Source organism: Neolamprologus multifasciatus, chromosome 1 (assembly GCF_963576455.1).
Source record: "Neolamprologus multifasciatus chromosome 1, fNeoMul1.2, whole genome shotgun sequence".
Taxonomy (NCBI): Eukaryota; Metazoa; Chordata; class Actinopteri; order Cichliformes; family Cichlidae; genus Neolamprologus; species Neolamprologus multifasciatus.
The window spans coordinates 34677371-34697947 of record NC_140439.1 but is presented as its reverse complement, the minus strand read 5'-3'; the positions used below and the strand labels follow the sequence as shown (position 1 = coordinate 34697947).

At 40.5% G+C, this 20577-nt stretch overlaps 1 protein-coding gene across 3 annotated transcripts in view; it reads right to left on the bottom strand.

Annotated features, from left to right (window-relative positions):
• Positions 1 to 20577, bottom strand: part of adamts18 (ADAM metallopeptidase with thrombospondin type 1 motif, 18) — a 64766-nt gene that overhangs the window by 10503 nt on the left and 33686 nt on the right. For all 3 annotated transcript variants that reach the window (XM_085156004.1, XM_085156012.1, XM_085156021.1), the window contains 7 exons: positions 20124 to 20296; positions 19153 to 19283; positions 18227 to 18350; positions 17685 to 17929; positions 8001 to 8121; positions 7073 to 7199; positions 1844 to 2048 (listed from right to left, as the gene is read on the bottom strand). In XM_085156004.1, coding sequence (XP_085012130.1) covers positions 1844 to 2048; positions 7073 to 7199; positions 8001 to 8121; positions 17685 to 17929; positions 18227 to 18350; positions 19153 to 19283; positions 20124 to 20296 — 1126 coding nt within the window. The remainder of the gene's footprint in view (positions 1 to 1843; positions 2049 to 7072; positions 7200 to 8000; positions 8122 to 17684; positions 17930 to 18226; positions 18351 to 19152; positions 19284 to 20123; positions 20297 to 20577) is intronic.

Sequence of the window (20577 nt, the reverse complement as noted above, 5' to 3'; positions counted from 1 at the left end):
GACTGTTCCACAGATGACCACCCTTAACAGAGAGGACGTTCTGCCCAAATGCCGTCCGTCTGTGGGGTATAAACAAGTCTCCTCGGGTTGTAGCTCAAGTGGTCCTGTCTGAGCTTTCTTTATGCCCAATGAACTGCTTTAGTGGTGGTGGAGCAAGGGAGTGTAAGACTTTATATATTAAACACACTCTTTTAAGTTTCACTAAGTTATTGAAGTTCAGTAATTTATGTTTTTTTAACACGTGACAGTGGTGGTGGGAAGTCGGTTTTTTGTCAAGTAGTTTTAAACTTCTTTTATAAATGTTTTCAATAGTTTTAAGTGTTGTTGGACAAGCAAGTGACCAGGACGTCAAACAATAGTCCATATGAGAGATGATCATTGAGTAAAAATAAGTTTTTGCAACATTCATATTTAAATTATTACGTATATGATTAAAATTTCGATTATTAAATTTAAGTACCTGGGACACTTTATTTATGTGACTCTTGAAGGATAATGTTGGGTCTAGAATGACCCCAAGATATTTAAATTCTGGAGCTAATTCAAGCTCTACTCCATCCAGGAATATGTTTGACTGCTTCAAGTTTAAGGGGCGTTTTGAAAAATACATACAGACAGTTTTTGAGGTGTTCAACATTAGGCATGAGTCCTCCAGCCAGCTATGCATTATGTAGCTGTGTCGTTACTTAAGGATGTGCTATGTTACTACATGGATACAGTTAGTTCTTAAATAGATATCTCAAACAACACAAAGGATTTAATTTTGACAGGAGGTGAAATATAGAAAAGGGTAAGAATTTGTTTTAATCTGAATTTTTTAAAACTTTAATATTCCCGACAAGTGATCTTTCTTTACTAGTAAAGACTATTACATTGTGTAATTTATCTCGTGCTGTGTTCCACAAATCCAGAACTTCCAATAAATAAGAAAATAATCTTAATGGGACCCACCGATCTAAATAAAGGCAAAAAAATCCAACAGAGGGCAGCAGAGCATTTGTTTGAGCTTGAGTGAAACAACTGACAGCTTGAAAAGGAAACTCAGTGTATGAGTGAATATGTACCTTCCTAGACACAGACACGGTTCTGTCATGCAGAGACACACCAGTGTGCATTGACCACACACTGGTGACGCTTTACTTGCACTTAAGGAAAATAAATTAGCTATGACAGATATCCCTCATAACCTCTAACCCTGGTAGTAAAAAATAATGAGTTAACAATAGAGTAGGCAGAGACTGGGTATTGACACCTATGAGTGAAATAAACTCATTTTTTTTCAGCCAAAATGTAAAAAACAATACCTAAAGCCTTTTCATGGTGGGAAATGCACAGGAGTAAATCATAAATCAGATTGTCTTGGTATAATTCCCTGAAAATGTGAATGTGAAGAAAAAGTGTTCAATATTCTGCTAAGAGCTTTCTGAAGCTGTGCAGTGCTACTGTGTTCTAAATGTGATCCGTGTAATGCCAGTTTAATTCTTGAAGTGCTAAGTGCTAACATTGACTTTGTTAATGGCACTAGATTGACTGTTAGGTGAAGGGTCAGCAGAGTTATTGCAGACTACCCTATGGGGAACATAAATAACGGTAACTAGTGTCACAGAAATCTATTTAGTAGTTGCCAAAATATTTTCCTTAAACCATGAATATAAACCTCATGTGGTAATAAAGGAAAAGGCAGAGGGCCCCCAAAGTCATTAGGATTTGACTTGCAGGGATCGTAAATGTCAGCGCAAAACTTCACAGCGATTCATCCTAGGTCAACGTGGACTGACTTGTTATGTCAAAATTAAAAAGCTACGCTGCTCTTGTGGTTTTGGAAATGTTGCTACAAACCCACCTGTGACCAAGATCCGCTGCTCCATTCTGGCGGGCAGGACTGGGTGTGGCAGGGCTGGACTTGGGCCGGAGAGATTACAGGGCAGAAGGAGTGCGCCACCACCTCCTCCCGTTGGTAGGTTACCTTCCTCATGCAGCGCAGCGTCCTGGTTTGTTGACCGCCACCACATGACCGACTGCAAGCACCCCAGTCTCCTGGTGTCCAACTGTGCCAAGAGAGCAGAGGAGATTTAAGAAAACATGGAAGGTTTGCCTCAGTCACTGCTCAAATACAGAAATTGAGTTTTATTTAATTGTATCTTACTTTAGTGCCATTCAGCACAGTTGTCTCACAGAGGTGTATATTCCAAGTTTAAGACCTTACAACATCATAGAAACTGACAATCCCACTCTGTACTTTTCCCAAGTGCATGAGTGGGAAAGAAAAACTTCCTTTTAGCAGGAAGAGGCCTCCAGCAGAACCAGGCTTGCAAAGACTAAAGTGCTTTAATACAATTGTAAATTATACATCAAGCCAAACTCAAAACAACCATAAGACTGAGCTACTAATCAGGACATTCTGATTTGTTGTGTTTATTTTAGGACCAATAAACCTCAATTACACACTGAAATAAAAGCTGTCATCACACCAAACACCTCTGAAAAGTTCTTATTGTTGCGCTTCGTAAAACAGCCCTTTCTACCCTGGTTAAATTAAAAAATGAATTCCTTAAGTTAGATTCTTGGCTCAAAGCTGGTTATCAGTAATAAAAGGAAAGACAGAATATACAGAATATATCTTCATGTCTCTGCAGTTCGATCAATCTCCATATTTATCATTGTATATGAAGCTAAACATGAAAACCATTTCTATAGCTGACTCTTCATGACAGCTTTTTCAAGTTCCTCAACATGCAACACTTTTTCTTCCCCTTTGGTTTGTTCGGCTCATTTATTTCTCTTTCACCTGTTCACTCTGCCCTCATCTTCTTACTTCTAATCTCTTCGCTCTTTGTCCTTTTGAAATCCTGCTTCGCCACTGATGAAAAGCCTCCTGTTATGTCTAAAATAGTTTCTGTCTTGGCATCAGGGCTGCAGGGGGAGATTTCACCAAATGAGTGGTCTGACAACCACAGGCTTAGAAGAGGGAGATGGAGGGATGGGCAGATGGCGCTGTCCAGTTCTGAGAGAACACGCTACCACAGAGACCATTCCTCCATACCACCGACCTGCTTCAGGGGAAGAAAAATGCTTTCATTTTTGTTCAAATGCCACAGGCAAATGAAGCTGCGGGACTAAACTACAATTTGGAAATGGGATAGATGTCAACCAGTGGGACCCAAAAGGAATGGTTTGGGATTCTTTGGCTTGTGGACTGTTTTGCTTTTTCCCCTGCTGTTTTTCCTGGCTTATAAATAACAATATATCATTGGGGGGAAAGTGGCTGAAGAGCCACTCCGCTTCACTGCAAACCACCACTGACCTAGCTGTAATTTGTATCTCTAAAATGTTTCATTACCTGAGGTAGGAACAGCACATTGCTGCAAAGGAGGTTCTGAAAAGCTCGACTGTATATTTTCTGCTACTTGCATGGCTGCAGACCAGGTACCACCAGTGAATGGAACTATTCTAATATTGGAGGCGTGTGGTTTTCTTAAGATCCTACGCATAATTATATACCACAATCCAACCTTCTTTAACAAGCTGCTTGTCTGGTTTGGATTTCCCACACATGTCCAGTCCTTTAGCAAATGCATTTACTGTGTCCTTTGTCTCTTCACAAACATCCAGTGAGCTCTAGAAGCTGTTGCAAGTTGAAAAGAGCAATAAGATAAAGGTGCTCTTTTCATGATGAAGTTATTTTACTCTTAACTTTGCAGTATAGATCCTAAAAAAGTGGTAAATATGCCTGGTACATAGATCGTTTGATCTGATTTGTTGGCACTTACAAAACTGATGTTCATGCTGAGTTAAATATCTTTAAAGGAGGATTCTCTTCCTAACTTTGAGCTAGCCCAAATGTTTGAACTGACTTATTAAAATTCTCCGTCCGTCCCCGTGTTATGGGAACCTGCTGCAACATCACAGTCCAGCATCCCCGCAAAGTGGAGAGAGAACAGGTCTAAAGCAAAAGAAAGGGAGAAGATAAGAGCGAACGGGTGAGGCTGTGTGTGTATTTTATGTGAGGCTGTGAGCGTTGGGCTTGGGGTGGGGGTTGACTGGCTCTGCATGGCTAGACTGGCCTGGCCCCATGGGAATCCTTCCATCTCTGCACAATAAAACATGGATAGGCCTGTCAGCGCCCGAGATACATGTCACAGAGATAAACAGGCACTTTCACATTACCCCTCCTTCCAGACACACACACACACACACACACTGATGTTCACTCACATAGTACACATGCATCCACTTCATTGTCAATTTTTCTTTTCTCTGCTGGGCTCTTGAATGCGTGCCCATACATCCTGGAGGTCTTAATGCAGTCATTAAAGCTTTCATGCTGCTCACTCAACTCAACTTGCTTCCTGTGTAGCATCCATAAATTGGCCCGTACTCACAACCATCTGAGGAAAACTGTCAGCTACTGTAGAGAATAGAATCCATGGGTGTCAAGCTTATTTATTTCCCTGCATGGACGGTAATTATTTATACCGTTTTCTGCGCTAAGCAAAAAGAGGCGGATGGGACACGCAACGAGGCTGTTTAATAGCTTTCACCGAGATAGCAGAAATGCCCAAGATTAGGAGCAGGAAATGTCCTCTCGGGTGGTGGGAAACTTAGTGAGAAACAGAGGCTGTATGCTGGAGGTGTAACTGATAGCTGTCTGGCTTATTCAACTCCTGACACAGGAGAAAGTTCAGTCTGGACTTGTTGTAGCATGGCTAATAGTGAACAAAATAACAACATCGTTAAGATCAGAGAAGCAGCTTATATTTCTACTTTTAAAGCACGGTTTGGACCAGAAATACATGATTCCAGCATTATGCATTTGGAAAAGGAGCTATAAGAATGCATGCTGCCTTTCTATGTTGGCATGTTGCTTTTCTCTGTGTGTGTGTTTGCATGTGCATGAGTGAGTACTCTCTCTGAACCCAAGACACAGTTCCTTGCCTGTTCTTTGGAGCAATGCTGTAAATCAAGCTAGCTCCATTTCCCCGAGCCAAAGCCCTACATACTGTAGAAGAGGGGCCATTTATTCAGCGCTGTTTCAACTTGTTACTCCACTGAACTATCTCCTGTTTTCCTCCTTTGCTTGCTGCATTGGTCCCAAAATGCACTGTCTCCTTTAAAAATGCATGCCATTAGGCTCAGTGTCTAGACCAAGGAGATAAAACACAGTCAAGATTTTGCTACTGAGAAATGCAGGAAGCTTTGGGCTGAGTATATATGAGAGGGTATGCACAGAAATCAGCAATCGTTCAGAGCCAGCTTTGATGTCTTCTTCCTGCTCTTTAGCCTTGCTTTTCTTTATTTTTTCATCTCAACCCCAATGTTTCCTTTTTAGTTAAATCGTTGCGTTAAATTTGTTTCTTTTTTTTTTTTGCATTTGCATAATTTGATATTTAGCCTAAAATGTCACAATCCATATTAAAAATCGAAAGAGTTTGCATTCTAAGATATTGGTTGTTTTTAAACTACATTTCCACAATGAAGCCCTCTCTTTTTGTCATTTCACTACAAACACTGACAGAAATATGGACATGACCTCTGTGACTTCAGCGGTAGACAGTGTTGGGGAGTAACGGAATACATGTACCGCCGTTATGTATTTAAAATACAAAATATGAGTAACTGTATTCCATTACAGTTACTGTTTAAAAAGGTGGTATTTAGAATACAGTTACTTTGTTGAAATAAATGGATTACACGGCGGTACTTCCTTGTTTCATATTGTGGCGGGTCAGGACTGTTTGGGTTTTGTTTGACAGCTACGTTCTGTTGTTCCAGGCGGCAGCGTTACGGTTGCCATGGTTACAGGGGGACGCTCTCTCTCTGCGTGTTTCCTGGGTGAGAGAGGCCTTTTTGTTGTTGTTGTGCTAAGCTAATAGGGAGAATGCTACAGGTATAGCTCTAAAGAATGTAGCATCATAGGCAGTGTAGTCCGTGCTGCAGGGAGAATGGACTGCCATACACGTTATGTGTCTGTGAGCGAGGGAGGGAGAAAAAGGAAAAGTACGAGCTGTCATCGAGCAAAAACGGGAGCTGGAAGCATGTAAATATAATAATAACCACTGCAGCCAAGAAGAGAGCCTGACGAGCCCAGTTGTAAGTAAGCTATTAAGACTCGACTGTACACCGTGTTCGTGTTTTCCTCCAAAACAATAAGTTCCGTTTCAACTCCTCGCTCTGTCTCTCGCTAGCAAACTTGACCCAGACAACAAAGTAAAGCTAGTTTTCGGCTACGAGCCCGACACAGAACCCACCATATTAGCCAGAGGTCCCTTTACTACGGTTCGGAGCCGCGGACCTTCAGTAACAGTAATAAATCACAGCAATAGTACATTCATGTAGTTGTAAACAGCATGATAATATATTAAGTAATCCAAAGTATTCAGAATACGTTACTCTCATTGAGTAACGTAACGGAATACGTTACAGAATACATTTTGGGGCATGTATTCTGTATTCTGTAATGGAATACATTTTAAAAGTAACCTTCCCAACACTGGCGGTAGATTCAGCTCAGATGAAGCATGAGCTCGGAAAGTTTCTTTCTAGTGATCAAAACAATGTAGCATTTTTTTCTCATATTCTGCATTTTTAGGTCTCAGGATCATTAACAGGTTAAAAGTGTTCAAACTAAATGGTCTAAATGAAAGAATGAAAATCATCAGGGCATACGTGTAGACAAGAGATCAGTTACCAACACTTGACACTCACATGGAGACACAGCTGGAGAAAACACTTCAAGGCAACAAAGACTTATCCAAAAGAGCACAAGATGCAGTGGGCTTTCATGTGTTTTCTCAAAAAAAAAAAGAAGTGGCCCGAGAAAAGACGAGGATAGAGTGACAAGAAGAACACAGGCTGAGCGGAGTGCTGGCTAGCCACAGCAAATAGACCACAGGCAACCTCTAGACAGCTCAACCACAGTATTTGTGTGTGTGTGTGTGCGCACACACCTATAAAAAAAAAAAACAGCGCCCTAGGTTCCTGAAAATTTGGCAGCATAAAGACACATGCCACATATCCCACAGCCAACTGTACACATAGAAATTCTTTGACCCACACACACAGCAGTGCTTACTATGCAGGGCAAGGCTGTGTATTGCAGAGATGGGAGCCCAGTGCAGGCCTGGTGTGGGGATTACACATGCTGGAGTTGACCTGAGCCTTCTGGTCCTGCAAACAGATAGCCTTGGTTGAGATACGACCTGATGGAGAGACAGGGAGAGAGAAGCAGAGAAATTGTAATGTGTTTCTTTCAGGTAATTAAGGATCTTTATTTTTCATTCCTGCAACGTGGATGCATTTAAAGTCAAATTTGAATTTTCTAACTGTCATGAATCAACACAAAGAATATGTCTATGGGTCTGCCAGCTGTCGCAGCACCTAGAGGCATGGCAAATGAAACTTCATGTACCGTAAACACAACAGCTATTCACTAACAAGTAAGCTGGATAGTAGCTGTGAGTCTTTCTCTGTGAGGAGAAAGTCTGACAAAGGTGCTTTTCATTAACCTTAGCACATTTCCTGGAACACTGTTCATCAGGGTATTATACACAACATAAAAACACAGACACACACAGAAAAATCAGACCTATAAACACACACACAACTTTTCCTCATCACTTTTAGTACATCTGCACATATTTCTGCCTGTAAGCGACTTAGATTCTGTTGCTATGCCGTTCAGGCTTTTCATCAGGGGCTGATTTGATGCTTTCCAAATCCTGAGCAGATTTTAAAACGCTGGGGATTTTGATTCAAATTGAGATGTTAAAAGAAGTCTTCTTAGTTTATTTGCTTTTTAATTGACGATCAATTCCATCAATTCCAAGTTTGACGTCTTTGCTGCTACATTGTCAATTAAAGTAACGTTAGCTTGATTTGACTGTTGCAGTTCAGTGGTGGGTTTTGGCAAATGTTAATTTAATTTACTTATCCTGTGTACAGAACTCTTCTAGTTTTATCCAGGCATCAACAGATGGACACACAAATAAAAACCGCCTCACCTCCGGCACAGGGAGCAGAGCAATCCGAGCGCACCACACCCCAGCTGTAATCAGGCTTCCTCTCAGTGCGAGGCAAAGTGTACTCCCACACCACACCCGGGTTCTTTCCCTGCAGAAGGATCTATCAGACAAGAAAACAATCAGTCAAAAAAGGTGACAGCTATGTAGAGAAAGTTTATATTTGAACCTTTATTTATCAAACTGTAAGTCATCCACCAGGCTACAGCTGAGTTTTCCCAGCTGCTCAAGGGAGTGACACTAGCAACCTTTAGATCCTTCCTCAAAGCTCTAAGCTGCCCTTTGTAGCTTAATGTAGAGAATATAGCATTACTGCATACTAAACAGAAAGGAACACTAAATATTTAAGAAGCTAAATAAGGCAAATATTTAGCACTGGTTCATCTACATGTCTTTTCAGCACCAAACCCACGTATTCCCGCAAATGTCGACTGATTATTAGACCTCCAGTAATCCATGTATTATGTCTTGTGCATTCTAAACCAAAGCAAATTTCACCCATTTGACAGACTACCTACTAATGAGAAGATTCTAGAAACCCTACAAAATGCTTTATTCCATTTCTACTCTGAACTGAATGAGCACACTTTTATTTGGATCATATAATGCTCATGCAAAGGGACAATTTCCATTTTCTTTTGTGATGCGTCTCTTTTTATAACCACATCCTTTACACAGCCCAGTGATTCTGAGGTACCTTTTCTGCACAAGAGATTTATTTGAACATTCAAGTCAGGCAGAGACTAATGGATGAATGAATGCAGACATGCCCATTACAGGAGAAGCATCGGGCTATCATTAAAACAACCCCATGAGAATTCCCTGCTGTGGTGAAAAGTTTTGCTTGACATGCATTTACATAGTCAGCTCCTAGTGTGTTATTTTAAACCATTTCAAAACACTGCACTGGATTGTATTCAGCATAGCTTTGTCTCTTTTGCATCCAACTACGGTTTAATCCAGGTTGGGTAACTATTACTCCTCAGCCCATTTGGCGAAATGTATTAAGTCCACCTGTGATTCTTGAGAAACAGAGTCTATCAGCATCTGTGATAATGGATTTTGACAGGTGTATTTTCTTTGGGGTATTTCCTAAAGGAATCAACCATCAACGCCAAGCACCTCCTGGGTTCAATCCACATTAAACAGTTCTGGGACGCTTCCACTAACTTTAAAAATAACCTTTTGATTGTTAACTGTCCAATGCATAAAGTCAGCTATTGCAAGATGGGGGACAAAACGAGGGATGTAAATCTATGAGCAAGCAGCTACCCAATGTCAGAAAAATGTATCCGTAAGTCACTGTTTTAAAATCAATACTTCAATTTAATTTTAGTTGGGGCAAAAGTGGTTCTGATGTCACATTTTCTACTTAAGATCTTTCTCAACATCTATACGGTTTAAGTGTCTTTAGGCTGCATTTTTGCCATCAAGTAACCTTAATTACTACCTACGAGTCAAATCACACTTTGTCACGGTCAGCAGTGGCAGACCGTGTGGAGAGTGTGTGGAGGACCCAGGTGCGGACACAGGCGAGGAGACAGAACTAACTTTAACAAAAGGCGAGCCTTTATTATGGCTGGTATAGGGGCAACATAAAGCAGCAAGGACAGAGGCAAAACTAAACTAGAACCTACACTGGGAAAACTTAAAAACTAAGAAAACTTTGACTTAACTATGACAAACTAGGAAGACTGGCAATGACTATGAACAGGACCTTGTGCAGAGTGCATGACGAAACAATGAAATACATGAATCACTAACAGAAACATGAACTGCACAAGAATCCTGAAACTACTTAACCTGACACGACATGAGGGATGTAACACAGATGACGCGGCGACGAACACAGGAAGACTGTGGACTTAAATACACACATGAAGTGATCAGGGGAAGTGGAGACATATGAGGACACAGCTGACTAGAATGAAACATAGGTCGTGTCCAAATTCATGGGCTGCTTCCTCCTGAGGCCGCATTTGTAGACCGATTACGTCACAGCGACGCGCCGAAGGCTGTCCAAATTCGTAGACTCTTCCGAATGCAGCCGACAAATGCGTCCTCCTTTTCCCCGAATTTGAAGGATGGGTCGGGTGTGTCCTTCTTGGCCCACCATATCCCAGAATTCATAGCGCGGCCCAGCCAAGCTCCAGTTTCTGGCAATGGCGGCCGCTACTTAGTTTTAAAATTACTCTTATTAATCTTTCTGGGCCACAAAATAAACTTTAAACATATTTTCAGGCGAGAATGTGGGTTAGCTCGTTGATAATTAAAAATGAACACAAAAAACGGAGAAAGATTTCGGGTCCATTTTCGTGCCGTGGCGCTGACAACCGGAAATACTCTGAATTAAGGGCGGGAGTAGATCAAGAAGGCTAGACCGTCCAATTCCATAGCCGTTTACTTCCGGCCTACCCGACCTCTTGAGGACCCGGCCTTCGCGGTCTACGTGGGCCGGGTCCTCAGGAGGATGCAGCCCATGAATTTGGACACGACCACTATGACAACACAGGGGAGAGTAACACTAATTACAATGAACAAAGCACACCAGACTCTTCCAAAATAAAACAGGAAACACCGAGACATAGACGTGACACAAACCTGACAACATGAGCCACACAGACATGAAACATGACAGGTAGACGCATGGACCAGCGAGAGATGACAAAAGGGACTAAACTGCAACCTAGAAATCAACTCGATGAGTTAAACTATAACACAAATGAATACAAAAGATACATAAAAATTCAAACACTGGGTCACATGACCCAGCACCGTGACACATTCCTAATTGTTTGAGATACTAAACTTTAGTATCTTGCTAAAGTGATAAAAGCTGCAGACTCAACAAAACCACATAAGGGTTGGCCACAGTTTAACACCCACAGTTTCTTTGTCCATGCTACCAACACCAACCAAACCCAATGCCATTGAAAAACTGCCACCACTAACCACACAGGGACATTGTGCTTATCCAAGCAAACCAACCTTCTGCTCTTTCACCAAACAACCACCAGTGATGTGAAACAGCAGCTACAAAAACAACTCTGGTCAGAGTTTTTATAGTCACTTTAGTAGAGGACTTAGATGTCCTTGAATTGTTCAAGCTTTCCAAATCACTAATCTTTCTTTCCTAAGAAATGTACAATGTTTAAAACACCCAACCAACCACAGTGTTCGCATTTGTCTGCCAGGAGACAATAGAAACAATAGTTTCAGACAAACCTACCCACCACTGCTTTAGTTTTTGATCATTTAAACCCAAAGCTCAACCTTTCAGCAACAACTAAACCAATACGAACAAAAAACGATCACCTACCTACCACTATTCAAGCCAAAATCAACAACTTTCTGCAATCAGTAACAATACCAGCGATAATTTCAATGACTTGCATAGACAGAACACACGCTGGCCTTGTGAACTCCTTTGTAGTCAAAGCAAACGTACAGCAGCAGCAAAATATTGCCTCAATTTAGTCACAAGACATGAAAACTGACCCAAACTCTACATGAGCCTTATCTGCACTGACACACTAACAGCACAACGCAGAGGGTTTACTCAGGGGGTCTCCTACAGACGTGTTAGTGAGTGCATGTAACATGTCCAAACTGTTCAGACGCACTGGTGATGATACCAGCGGGGCTTGTGACTGTGCTAGCAAATACAACAGATGAGAAGCTTTTTGCAGACGGAGGACATTTTCCTTCTACCGTCACATCTTTAACCACCAAATGCAGTTTAGCATCCATTACCATCCATACTACGTTTAGTCTTGTTACTAGTGTCGTTAGCATTGCAAATGTGGAAACATTCATGAGGGTTTTGGGTCTTACTGGCAATATAGCTGCTTTGTCGTTTACGCATGAGGATGTATTGTAAGTTTCAACTAACATAAAGTCCCTAATTCTTTTTTCCACATAACTTCTGAGAAATCATTGCTCATTAAAATATAGTTTACATGTTGGGAACCTCTAAACACCAAACTGCCAACAAGCCGTGAGTGAATCTGCTATGGCGAAGCAGCTCAAAGAATATGTCTTTTTTGGCAAACATAACAGTAAAGTTTTGAGTGTTTCACTTGCTAAATGTTCACATTATTATTGTTGTGTAACTTGAAATCTTTTAACTAGTATATTTCCTAATGATATTGTTTATATTTTGCACCGATAACTAGGGATGGGTACCGGTATCCGGTGCCATTATGGCACCGGTTCTGTCATAAACGGTAGTAACCAGACCGAAAAGCAGCGCACATTTCGGTGCTTTTTTTTGTTTGTTTTTTTGGGGTTTTTTTTTTTCCTGAGCTGTGATACACTTTAGATTCTAGCCAATCATTTTACTATCCGAGGATAGTAGGCAGGTCCAGGTACGTACGTTCTTTTAGAGCAGAGCTACAGGTTTAAAATGCCCAAGGCGAAGCGGTCAAAGTCTGGCTGTACTTCACAGCAAAAGATGCAAACTCAGCAGCTGCAACAAGTGCTTTAAGCTGATACTGTGATACTGTCAAAGAAGGTAACACCTCAAATCCGATGAAACACCTGGCGACGCATAGCGTTTTTTTTTAAAAGCTGAGAAATGCGCCGTATTTGATAGCTTGCTGCGAGACCTCACACCGAGCACATCTACTGCGGGTGTGGTGCCTGTTATTGGACCCGGAGTTTGCAACATCCCCCAAAAACCCGAAGAGGAGAGTCCTGGCCCCTAGCCCTGCCAGTGTAGCAGAAATGATGACGGATGATGATGGCAGCAGCAGCTGTTCTTCTCTGCGTGAGTAGCTTAATGTTGTTCATGTGTAATTTACGTTGAGTAGGCTAACCACGTTATTACATTAATGCATGTAAGGTGAACTAGCAAACATCATCATAGCTACATGTGGCTGTCTTCTTGTTTGATGGCAGATACTCCCTTCACCCTGGCCAAAAAGGCTAAAATGACCAAAGAAAAAGTGGAAAACAGTTAAACATGAGAGGCTTTTGGACAAAGTTTGTGTTTTTTCCATTGTTAAAGCACTGCTTCCAGCCAAGAGTGATACCATATATGCCCCATAGCTGCAGAAAAGGCTAACACTGTTATCTTTTTACAAAAAAACAGCTGAACATGAGAGGTTTTTGGACAAAGTTTGTGTTCTCCATTCTTTAAGCACCGGTTTGAGCACCGTTTAAGCACCGGCACCGTTTCAAAAGTACTGGTTTGGCACCGGTATCGGATAAAACCTAAACGATACCCATCCCTACCAATAACTCACCTGGGAAAGTTTTGTTTCTATTTGTTTCAGTGATCAGATTATTAGACATAAGTTTGGGAACCAGGGACACAAAGAAATTCTTTGTATTTCCTGGTGCTAATAAACATACATCAGACAAGGACGTGTTACTGTGGCAGACGGTTAGCAGAATTAAGGGTTTCATTTTCAAAAATGCTTTAAAATGAAAAGGAAAAACAGCGAAAAAAATATGGAATTTAATTATTAAGTAATAAAAATCATAGCTCAAGATGGCCTTTATTGACTTGAGTTATCCTCTTTTTTTGGCTTTAGGAAAGGAAAATGTTTATCATCGTCTTTGAATGACTTTCAGTGGCTACAAACATATTTAAGTTGTGAAACGAATGTGTGTCTAGCTTCCTAGAGTGCAACAGCAGACCACAGAGTGTATTGGTTTCACAACCCAACAATCACAGCACTCGTCAAGTCAGCTGGGATGATGATGAATTGCAATGTGGTGGACTCAGATATCAATCTCACAGCGTTTTGTGTTGGACTGGCATGACCCTGCTTCCCATACCACAAGAATGCCAATTCCAGGGGGAATAATCCTACTTGGTATTCACTTAGAGCTCTGGAAGCAGCCGTATGTTGTGTCTGTTCCTTCTACCACCTCCTGTGAGCTATTTCTATGCCCCCTTCCCTCATCCTTCCTACCAGCTAAGCAGCTGTGCAGATGTGGACACCTTGTCACAGTTTACTTCACACTCCTTACCATTTGTTTTTCTTTGAGCGCTTCAAGCTGAGTGAGAGTCTGCAAGTGATCCGTGTGTATATCCTCCCCCATGTGCTCTCTCAGATTTTATGTGACAGCACCAGTTAAGTAGAATGTGTGAAACAGATGAAGAGATCTGCGCTCTCCTACCATCATTTGGCTCTTTTCATTTGCACTTAAAGTCCTCGTGCCCTGACCTTAACTTCTCACATCCAGAGTTCAATTGCACTTCAATCTTAATCTTTTAATCTCACTCTGCATCCTCTCTCTTTCTATCCTTCTCCCTCTATCAACCTCTTTCTCCTTTTTGTAATTACAGAACATACTTATAGAGATTATGGTCATGTCATCTGCAGATCAGCTGCAAGCCATCGCCGAGTCCACTGCTGGACAGATGTATGATCGGAACACACAGACACGTAAGAGGAGTACCATCAGCCTAAAAAAAAGGAACTTTCTTTAAATTATCATTTTTTCAAGATATGGCACATTTGTGTGGTTATTGTTATTATTTCTTTTGGTTACTATGACACTATATTGAGCCAAAAACAACTGTTTAGACGTAACATTTTATTAAATCTCTTGATCCGCATGCAAAACTTAAAATTACCGTTTCCAAAACATCTGTAACGATCCTTCGCTGCATTAGAAAACTTTGTACATATTGCTATAGACAGGAATCAGTATGTAAAGTGTGATGGATATGATATGTGACAGATTAATTTTATTGTTTTTGCTGCGCTCACAATTCAAAGCAATTAACCTGCCAATAGCAATGTCATCATAGTCAAAAAACTATGGCTCACATTCCAGCCCACTCAGACCAGCGTGTACATTCATCATTCAGTTATTCTTACTGACATTGTGTGTTTTTATAGCTTACTGGGTATGTTTGCAGCTAGTTTTGTATGCTTATCTAATCTCACGCTCTCATAAAACCACTTTTTTGTTGATTTTGTCAGAAAATCTGTTCGGGTCTCTGTGATCAGTAGCTCCTGTGCTTATATTGTCAAATGGTACCATGGATTTTTCAAGAGTTTGCAGTGGTCAGTATTTTAACCCTTTAAGACGTAGCATAAAACCAAGTCCGCCAGAGCTTATATTATATTTTTACATGCTGTAGTGTCATTTTTGGGAGCATTTCAAGTTGATATACATCAATACAACCATTATAGGCCAAATTTTAATAATATGTATGCATTAAGTGCAAAGTAATTACATAACTTGGAAAAAAGTGCAATAAACTACAAAAAAATTGAAAATCGTTTTTGTATTTTTAACATATATTTCTAGTTAGAGAAATTTAAGAGGCTTATCCCTCAAAACTGTAAATATAAAAAAGTTGCACAAAATAGTTTCCCACCACAGGAAATTTATTTTTAGTGTCTTCATAGTTTTATTTTTGGAATACACCAATTTTTATATACTGCAGGAAAAACGACATTATAATAAATAAGTATTATAATGCAAATTTGCAAAAAAAACCAGCATGTGCATCAACATAAACTATTTCCAGCAGTGCAATATGAGTCCTAAGCATCCAAGAAATGACACAGAAAGTCATAAAGTCAAACATAACTTTTAAAAACACCAGTATAGGCTCATAAGGCCTTGATGGTAAAAAAAAAAAAAAAAAACTACATTTCCGCAAAATGACGTCACTTCCGGATTCGGCAGGTCATGGTGGACATGCCATAATTCGCACTGATGGACTAGGAAGTGTTATGAACAGCTGATCGGATCAGCAAAGCGTGTTTCTGGAATATTATGTTTTTGTTGCTGCAAGTGCTTTTTATGCAATTTTTGCAAAGCTATATGTGGACCTAGGACAAGCTGATGGCATAAGATGTAAGTACTCCTCCGGTTTCATATGCAAAAAAATTATTGCGCTAGCTTACGTGGTTGCAGTGCTACCGGGATTTAAAAATAGTTACGCAAAACAGAGTGTGCCCGCTCCCACCAGCTTTAAAGGGTTAAACATTTATCTATCAGCCACTCAGGTCATGGAAAAACACCTCCCCAGCACACAAACCTAAAATGTTTTCCATTCTCTGGCATCACTCAGGGGATGCTCTAAACATAAAGTGGAGCTGAGGTGGGGGTTTTCTCCTATTTTTCTACTTAGACTTGGTCAAGTCTAAGTACTTGGAACCACAAATGTTTGTACAAAATTATTTGCTTATCTATTTAGAAAATGGTGAGTAATTTATATGAAAATATTGTTATCCTGTTGATTAAAAAAAAAAGAATAGGGAATTGATTTAAGGTTTGTGGAATGTATTTTCTGAGCTTTATCTGTACCAAGTTTGATGACAAACCTTCCAACAGCCGCTGAAATGTTTCTCCCTTACACAAAGTGACGATCAGTCAAATAATCCAGCGCTGCTATTCTTTAAGCTATGTCGCCGACCACGACTGAAACTAAGATGCACGTTATGTGTTCATGTCTCTGCACTTCTGCAAGGGTTCATCTTGCAAAAGGACAACAATGTGCTTTTCAAATGCCAACTCCAACACAGACTCCACTAAACTGCCCACAGACCAAAGCCTCTTTCTAAAAACGCTATGTAAACACGGATGTTTCCTGACGGCCAAACAAGTAACCATCCAGTCCAAGTACTTTGAAAATATCACACTGGTATTCCTGTTGGATTTACAGCCCAATCATTCCTGTTTTAACCACAGTATTGCAGTAGCCCAGGGCATTGAGGGGGGGAGAAACTAGATTTTACATGAATATCACCCCCACCCCCCATGGCAAAAAAAAAAAACTGTCTGGCTTTCACCTGGTTTTCACTTCTGTTTTCACGGCTGGAGTTCGAAGGTCAAAAGAAAATAAATGCTTTTGCTGACAAAGTTATGTGAGAAAACATCCTACACCTCCCACCAGCATTCACTTAAAACCTCAGAACGACTTGGCCGCGTGTTGAATATTCGTTTTGCTTTCAGGAGGATACCTCTGTCCAGCATCACATTTTGCTACTTTAGGACAGGTAAAGACTCGTACTCCCCTCGAAGCTCTGGTTTCTAACACACCACTGAACACAAACATGAAGCAGAAATATGGACCACCAGATAATAAATCTTCTGCTTTACTGTGCAGAATATCTCACTCCAAGTAACCATCTGATTTTATGCTTTTCTTTCTACCCACTAAAGGGCCGTTCATGTTGGGATTTTACTTGCTCAATTTGACTCAAATTGCAACGCTACAACAAAGCACAGGGTCTGCATGAACAGCTGTGAATATATGTCAATAGATATGAACATGTGGCTTTGCTTGGACTGGAGTTTGGCAATAGGGTGCCCTGTCAGAATTCTTGTGTATGACACAAGTGGATTACAGAGATCAGTTAGTACTAATATAGTCCCTGTAGGCTGCTAGCGAGCACGGTAGATGTGTTCAATGTGTGCCCTTTAATCGTTTTCACTGTGACTTAGATAAAAATGTGTCCATTCTTTACAAAACACCCACCCATTTCTGGCATAATCAGACACCCAAAACAATTAATTATTCACAGAAGATTTGCAGGAAGCTTCAACCAGTCTTTTTCTCCATAGCACCAAACTTCTTTCATCTAACCCTCATCACGTCCAAGCATTAAAAAGGAGGTGCAGCAGATCCGCCAAAGACCCCTGTCACTGTCAATTGCCATAGACGGATGTCACCCAGCAGCAGCGGCTTACTTCAAACACCAGCGTCTCATTAGTCGGTCCAGCAGCATACAGGCTCTCCGGCTTGTTGAAAGAGCGCTGGTAGTCGAATACGGTTCCACCAAAGTGGAACTTCCCTGGCCAGTCCACAGTCCACTCCCCAGTCAAGTAGTACTTCTTTTTCAGGGAGCGGACAGCCAGGTAGCTAGTGGAGACTTCCATTTCCTGAATGTGAATACTTCTAGCCCCAGCTGGAACTGTCACCATGGAGTAGTACTCTGGTTTCAAAAAGAGAAGGAACAACAGCCGACACTAAATCATTATTAGCTATTATTGCTGTTCTATAATTCTGTCATGTTTCATCCTGCTAACATCATCCAGATTTTACCGTGGCTTAACCTCTTCTGAGGTGAGTCAGTCCATTATCCAGTGGAATTATGTGCATGTGTCTGTCTGTGGATTTAATTTTTATCCTTGTTTCTTTGGTTAAGTCTTCTTTTGTATTGTAAAAATACTCAGTGTGCGCCACCTAACATGTTCAGACACGCTATTAACAAGGACAAACACAATCTTACCGTTAGCTCGGTGTTGCAGAGTGTACTGGCCCTTGAAGAACTTGCAAGTGGAGTTGTCTCCCTTACAAACTCCACAGGCATCCAGAGAGGCCTTGGAGCTAAGAACTTGGTCACAACCGACAGCCTAAACACACACACAAAGGCACGTTTGCCATCAGTGTGAATGGAGCAAAATGAGCATGATAAGCTTGTTTCTTGAGGTGCATGTGTCAATAAAATAAACTCTCCAACTATCAACAAATCTATGCCTCAAAAGGTGATAACTCGAGAAGAAAGACTACAAGATGAATATCACCTTGATTAGAGAAGCAGCGTTACTCTGAGGTGACAACAATTTTAAAACCCTTTCATAAAGAGCTCATAAATAAAGGAAAACAGAGAATAGTGCAAAAAAATGGTGCAAGAGTGTCTTCCCAGTGCTAAGTAAGCCAAAGAAATGACTCCAAAAGATCTCATATATATATATATATATATATATATATATATATACATATATATATATACACATATATATATATTCATATATATATATATATATATTCATATATATATTCATATATATATATATATATATATATATATATATATATATATATATATTCATATATATATATATATATATATATATATATATATATATATATTCATATATATATATATATATATATATATATATATATATATATATATATATATATATATATTCATATATATATATATATATATATATATTTTTTTTTTTTTTTTTTTTTTTTTACCCTTTTTCATTTACTGTTATACTGCATTTGATGCAACTGCACATACTGATTATCTACAGACAACTGCACTGTCTTTTGATTCTGGCACTAACTGTGCCTCTCATACAACCACTAGACAACAGAAAACATTCACTTTTGGAGTACAGTGAATCCACAGAGCTGATATACCTCACACACTCCATCAATGCAGACATCTTCTTTGTGGTCAGAGCAGGAAGTGCCATCTTTAACTTTGCTGGACATAGCAAAGAAGAAGTCATAGTCTTCTGCAATGCAGTACAGCTTGCAGATGTCTTCATCTGCACGGAGAAGAGGAAGAGAGGTATCATTAAGAATGATGGCATCACCTGTAAAATGCGCAAACTGTTCTTCAAGTTTTATTGTCCGGTCAGTTCAGACAGCTGCAGAGGCTACTGACTCTGCAGGTATGCACTAAGACTGAAACGCAAAAGACAGCAACTACGAATGCACCCAGGGGTATTCACATGGGGCTACAGGTTTATTTTGTAGTTCAGATCAGTTCAGTTATCACAGACAAGTCTCTACAGCCGTCTTTGATTAAAATAAATGACGATGAAGGTGACTTGGCCCAAGGTCCCAGAAGGCAGTTCAGAATCTGTTCCTCTCTAGATCACCCCCCATTCATCTCCAGCTTAAACAGGCCTGGGACGACAGCCAAACACACGGCTCTCCTTCACTGCACTCTCTTTCCCTTGCTCTGTGTAACAAAGCTGGCCCGCAGGCTTCCTTTTTAAATCTATTCTCGGTGTGTCAGAGGGTGCAGGTGGCTACATGTCTTCCATGCACATTACACACAATGATAGTTTCCTTCAGCTTATTGGCCCTAATCATTGCAGCAGTAAATAGAAGTTGGCATTACAGAAACTCTTTTTAAAAGAGTTTTGGGGAAGCGGAGCGATTGCAGAATATAAAAGATCTGGAGAATTAAGACAAGCAAACCTGCCTTGAAAAATCTGCAATTCTCTGTATATTTAAAAGCTCTGTGGCCTTTAGCCAATGAATATAATGTGCCAAGAATACAGTAAATCACTGTATTTACTCATAATCCACAAGATCTACTGTGTATTTTGTATTTTGCGTCATTTACTTGCGGGAATTGTAAGTAACTGACCACCTACCATCCACTTTGGTGTAGGGCTTCCACTTATAATACCAGCCCCTGAAGGGCTTGCTGTTGTACTCAGCGCACTGTTGGGCACGGAAATCCACAGCATTGGGAGGGCATGGACGAATATTACACAGCTGGTTGAGACGGCTGGGGCCTGAGCAAAACTTCCCATTGTTCTGTGGCCTGGGTAGAACAAGATAAGACAGAGAAAAGGGAGAGGAATTACAGGGAAGGTGGATTTGTTTTACTGCTACAGGACCTTTGGCAATATATCAACCGCACTAATGTGCCAGAGCAGTTCACGGGAGAGACAGCTGGTCAGTGGAAAAGATCCACCCAAATTTTTTCTTTTCAACACTTCTAGTTCTCGTTCTATTCGTATAACGTTTTCAATGAAATCCCTGTACACCTGTGAGAAAGCTGTAAAAGCCATCTTGCAGAAGCAATAATGATTAACATGCAAA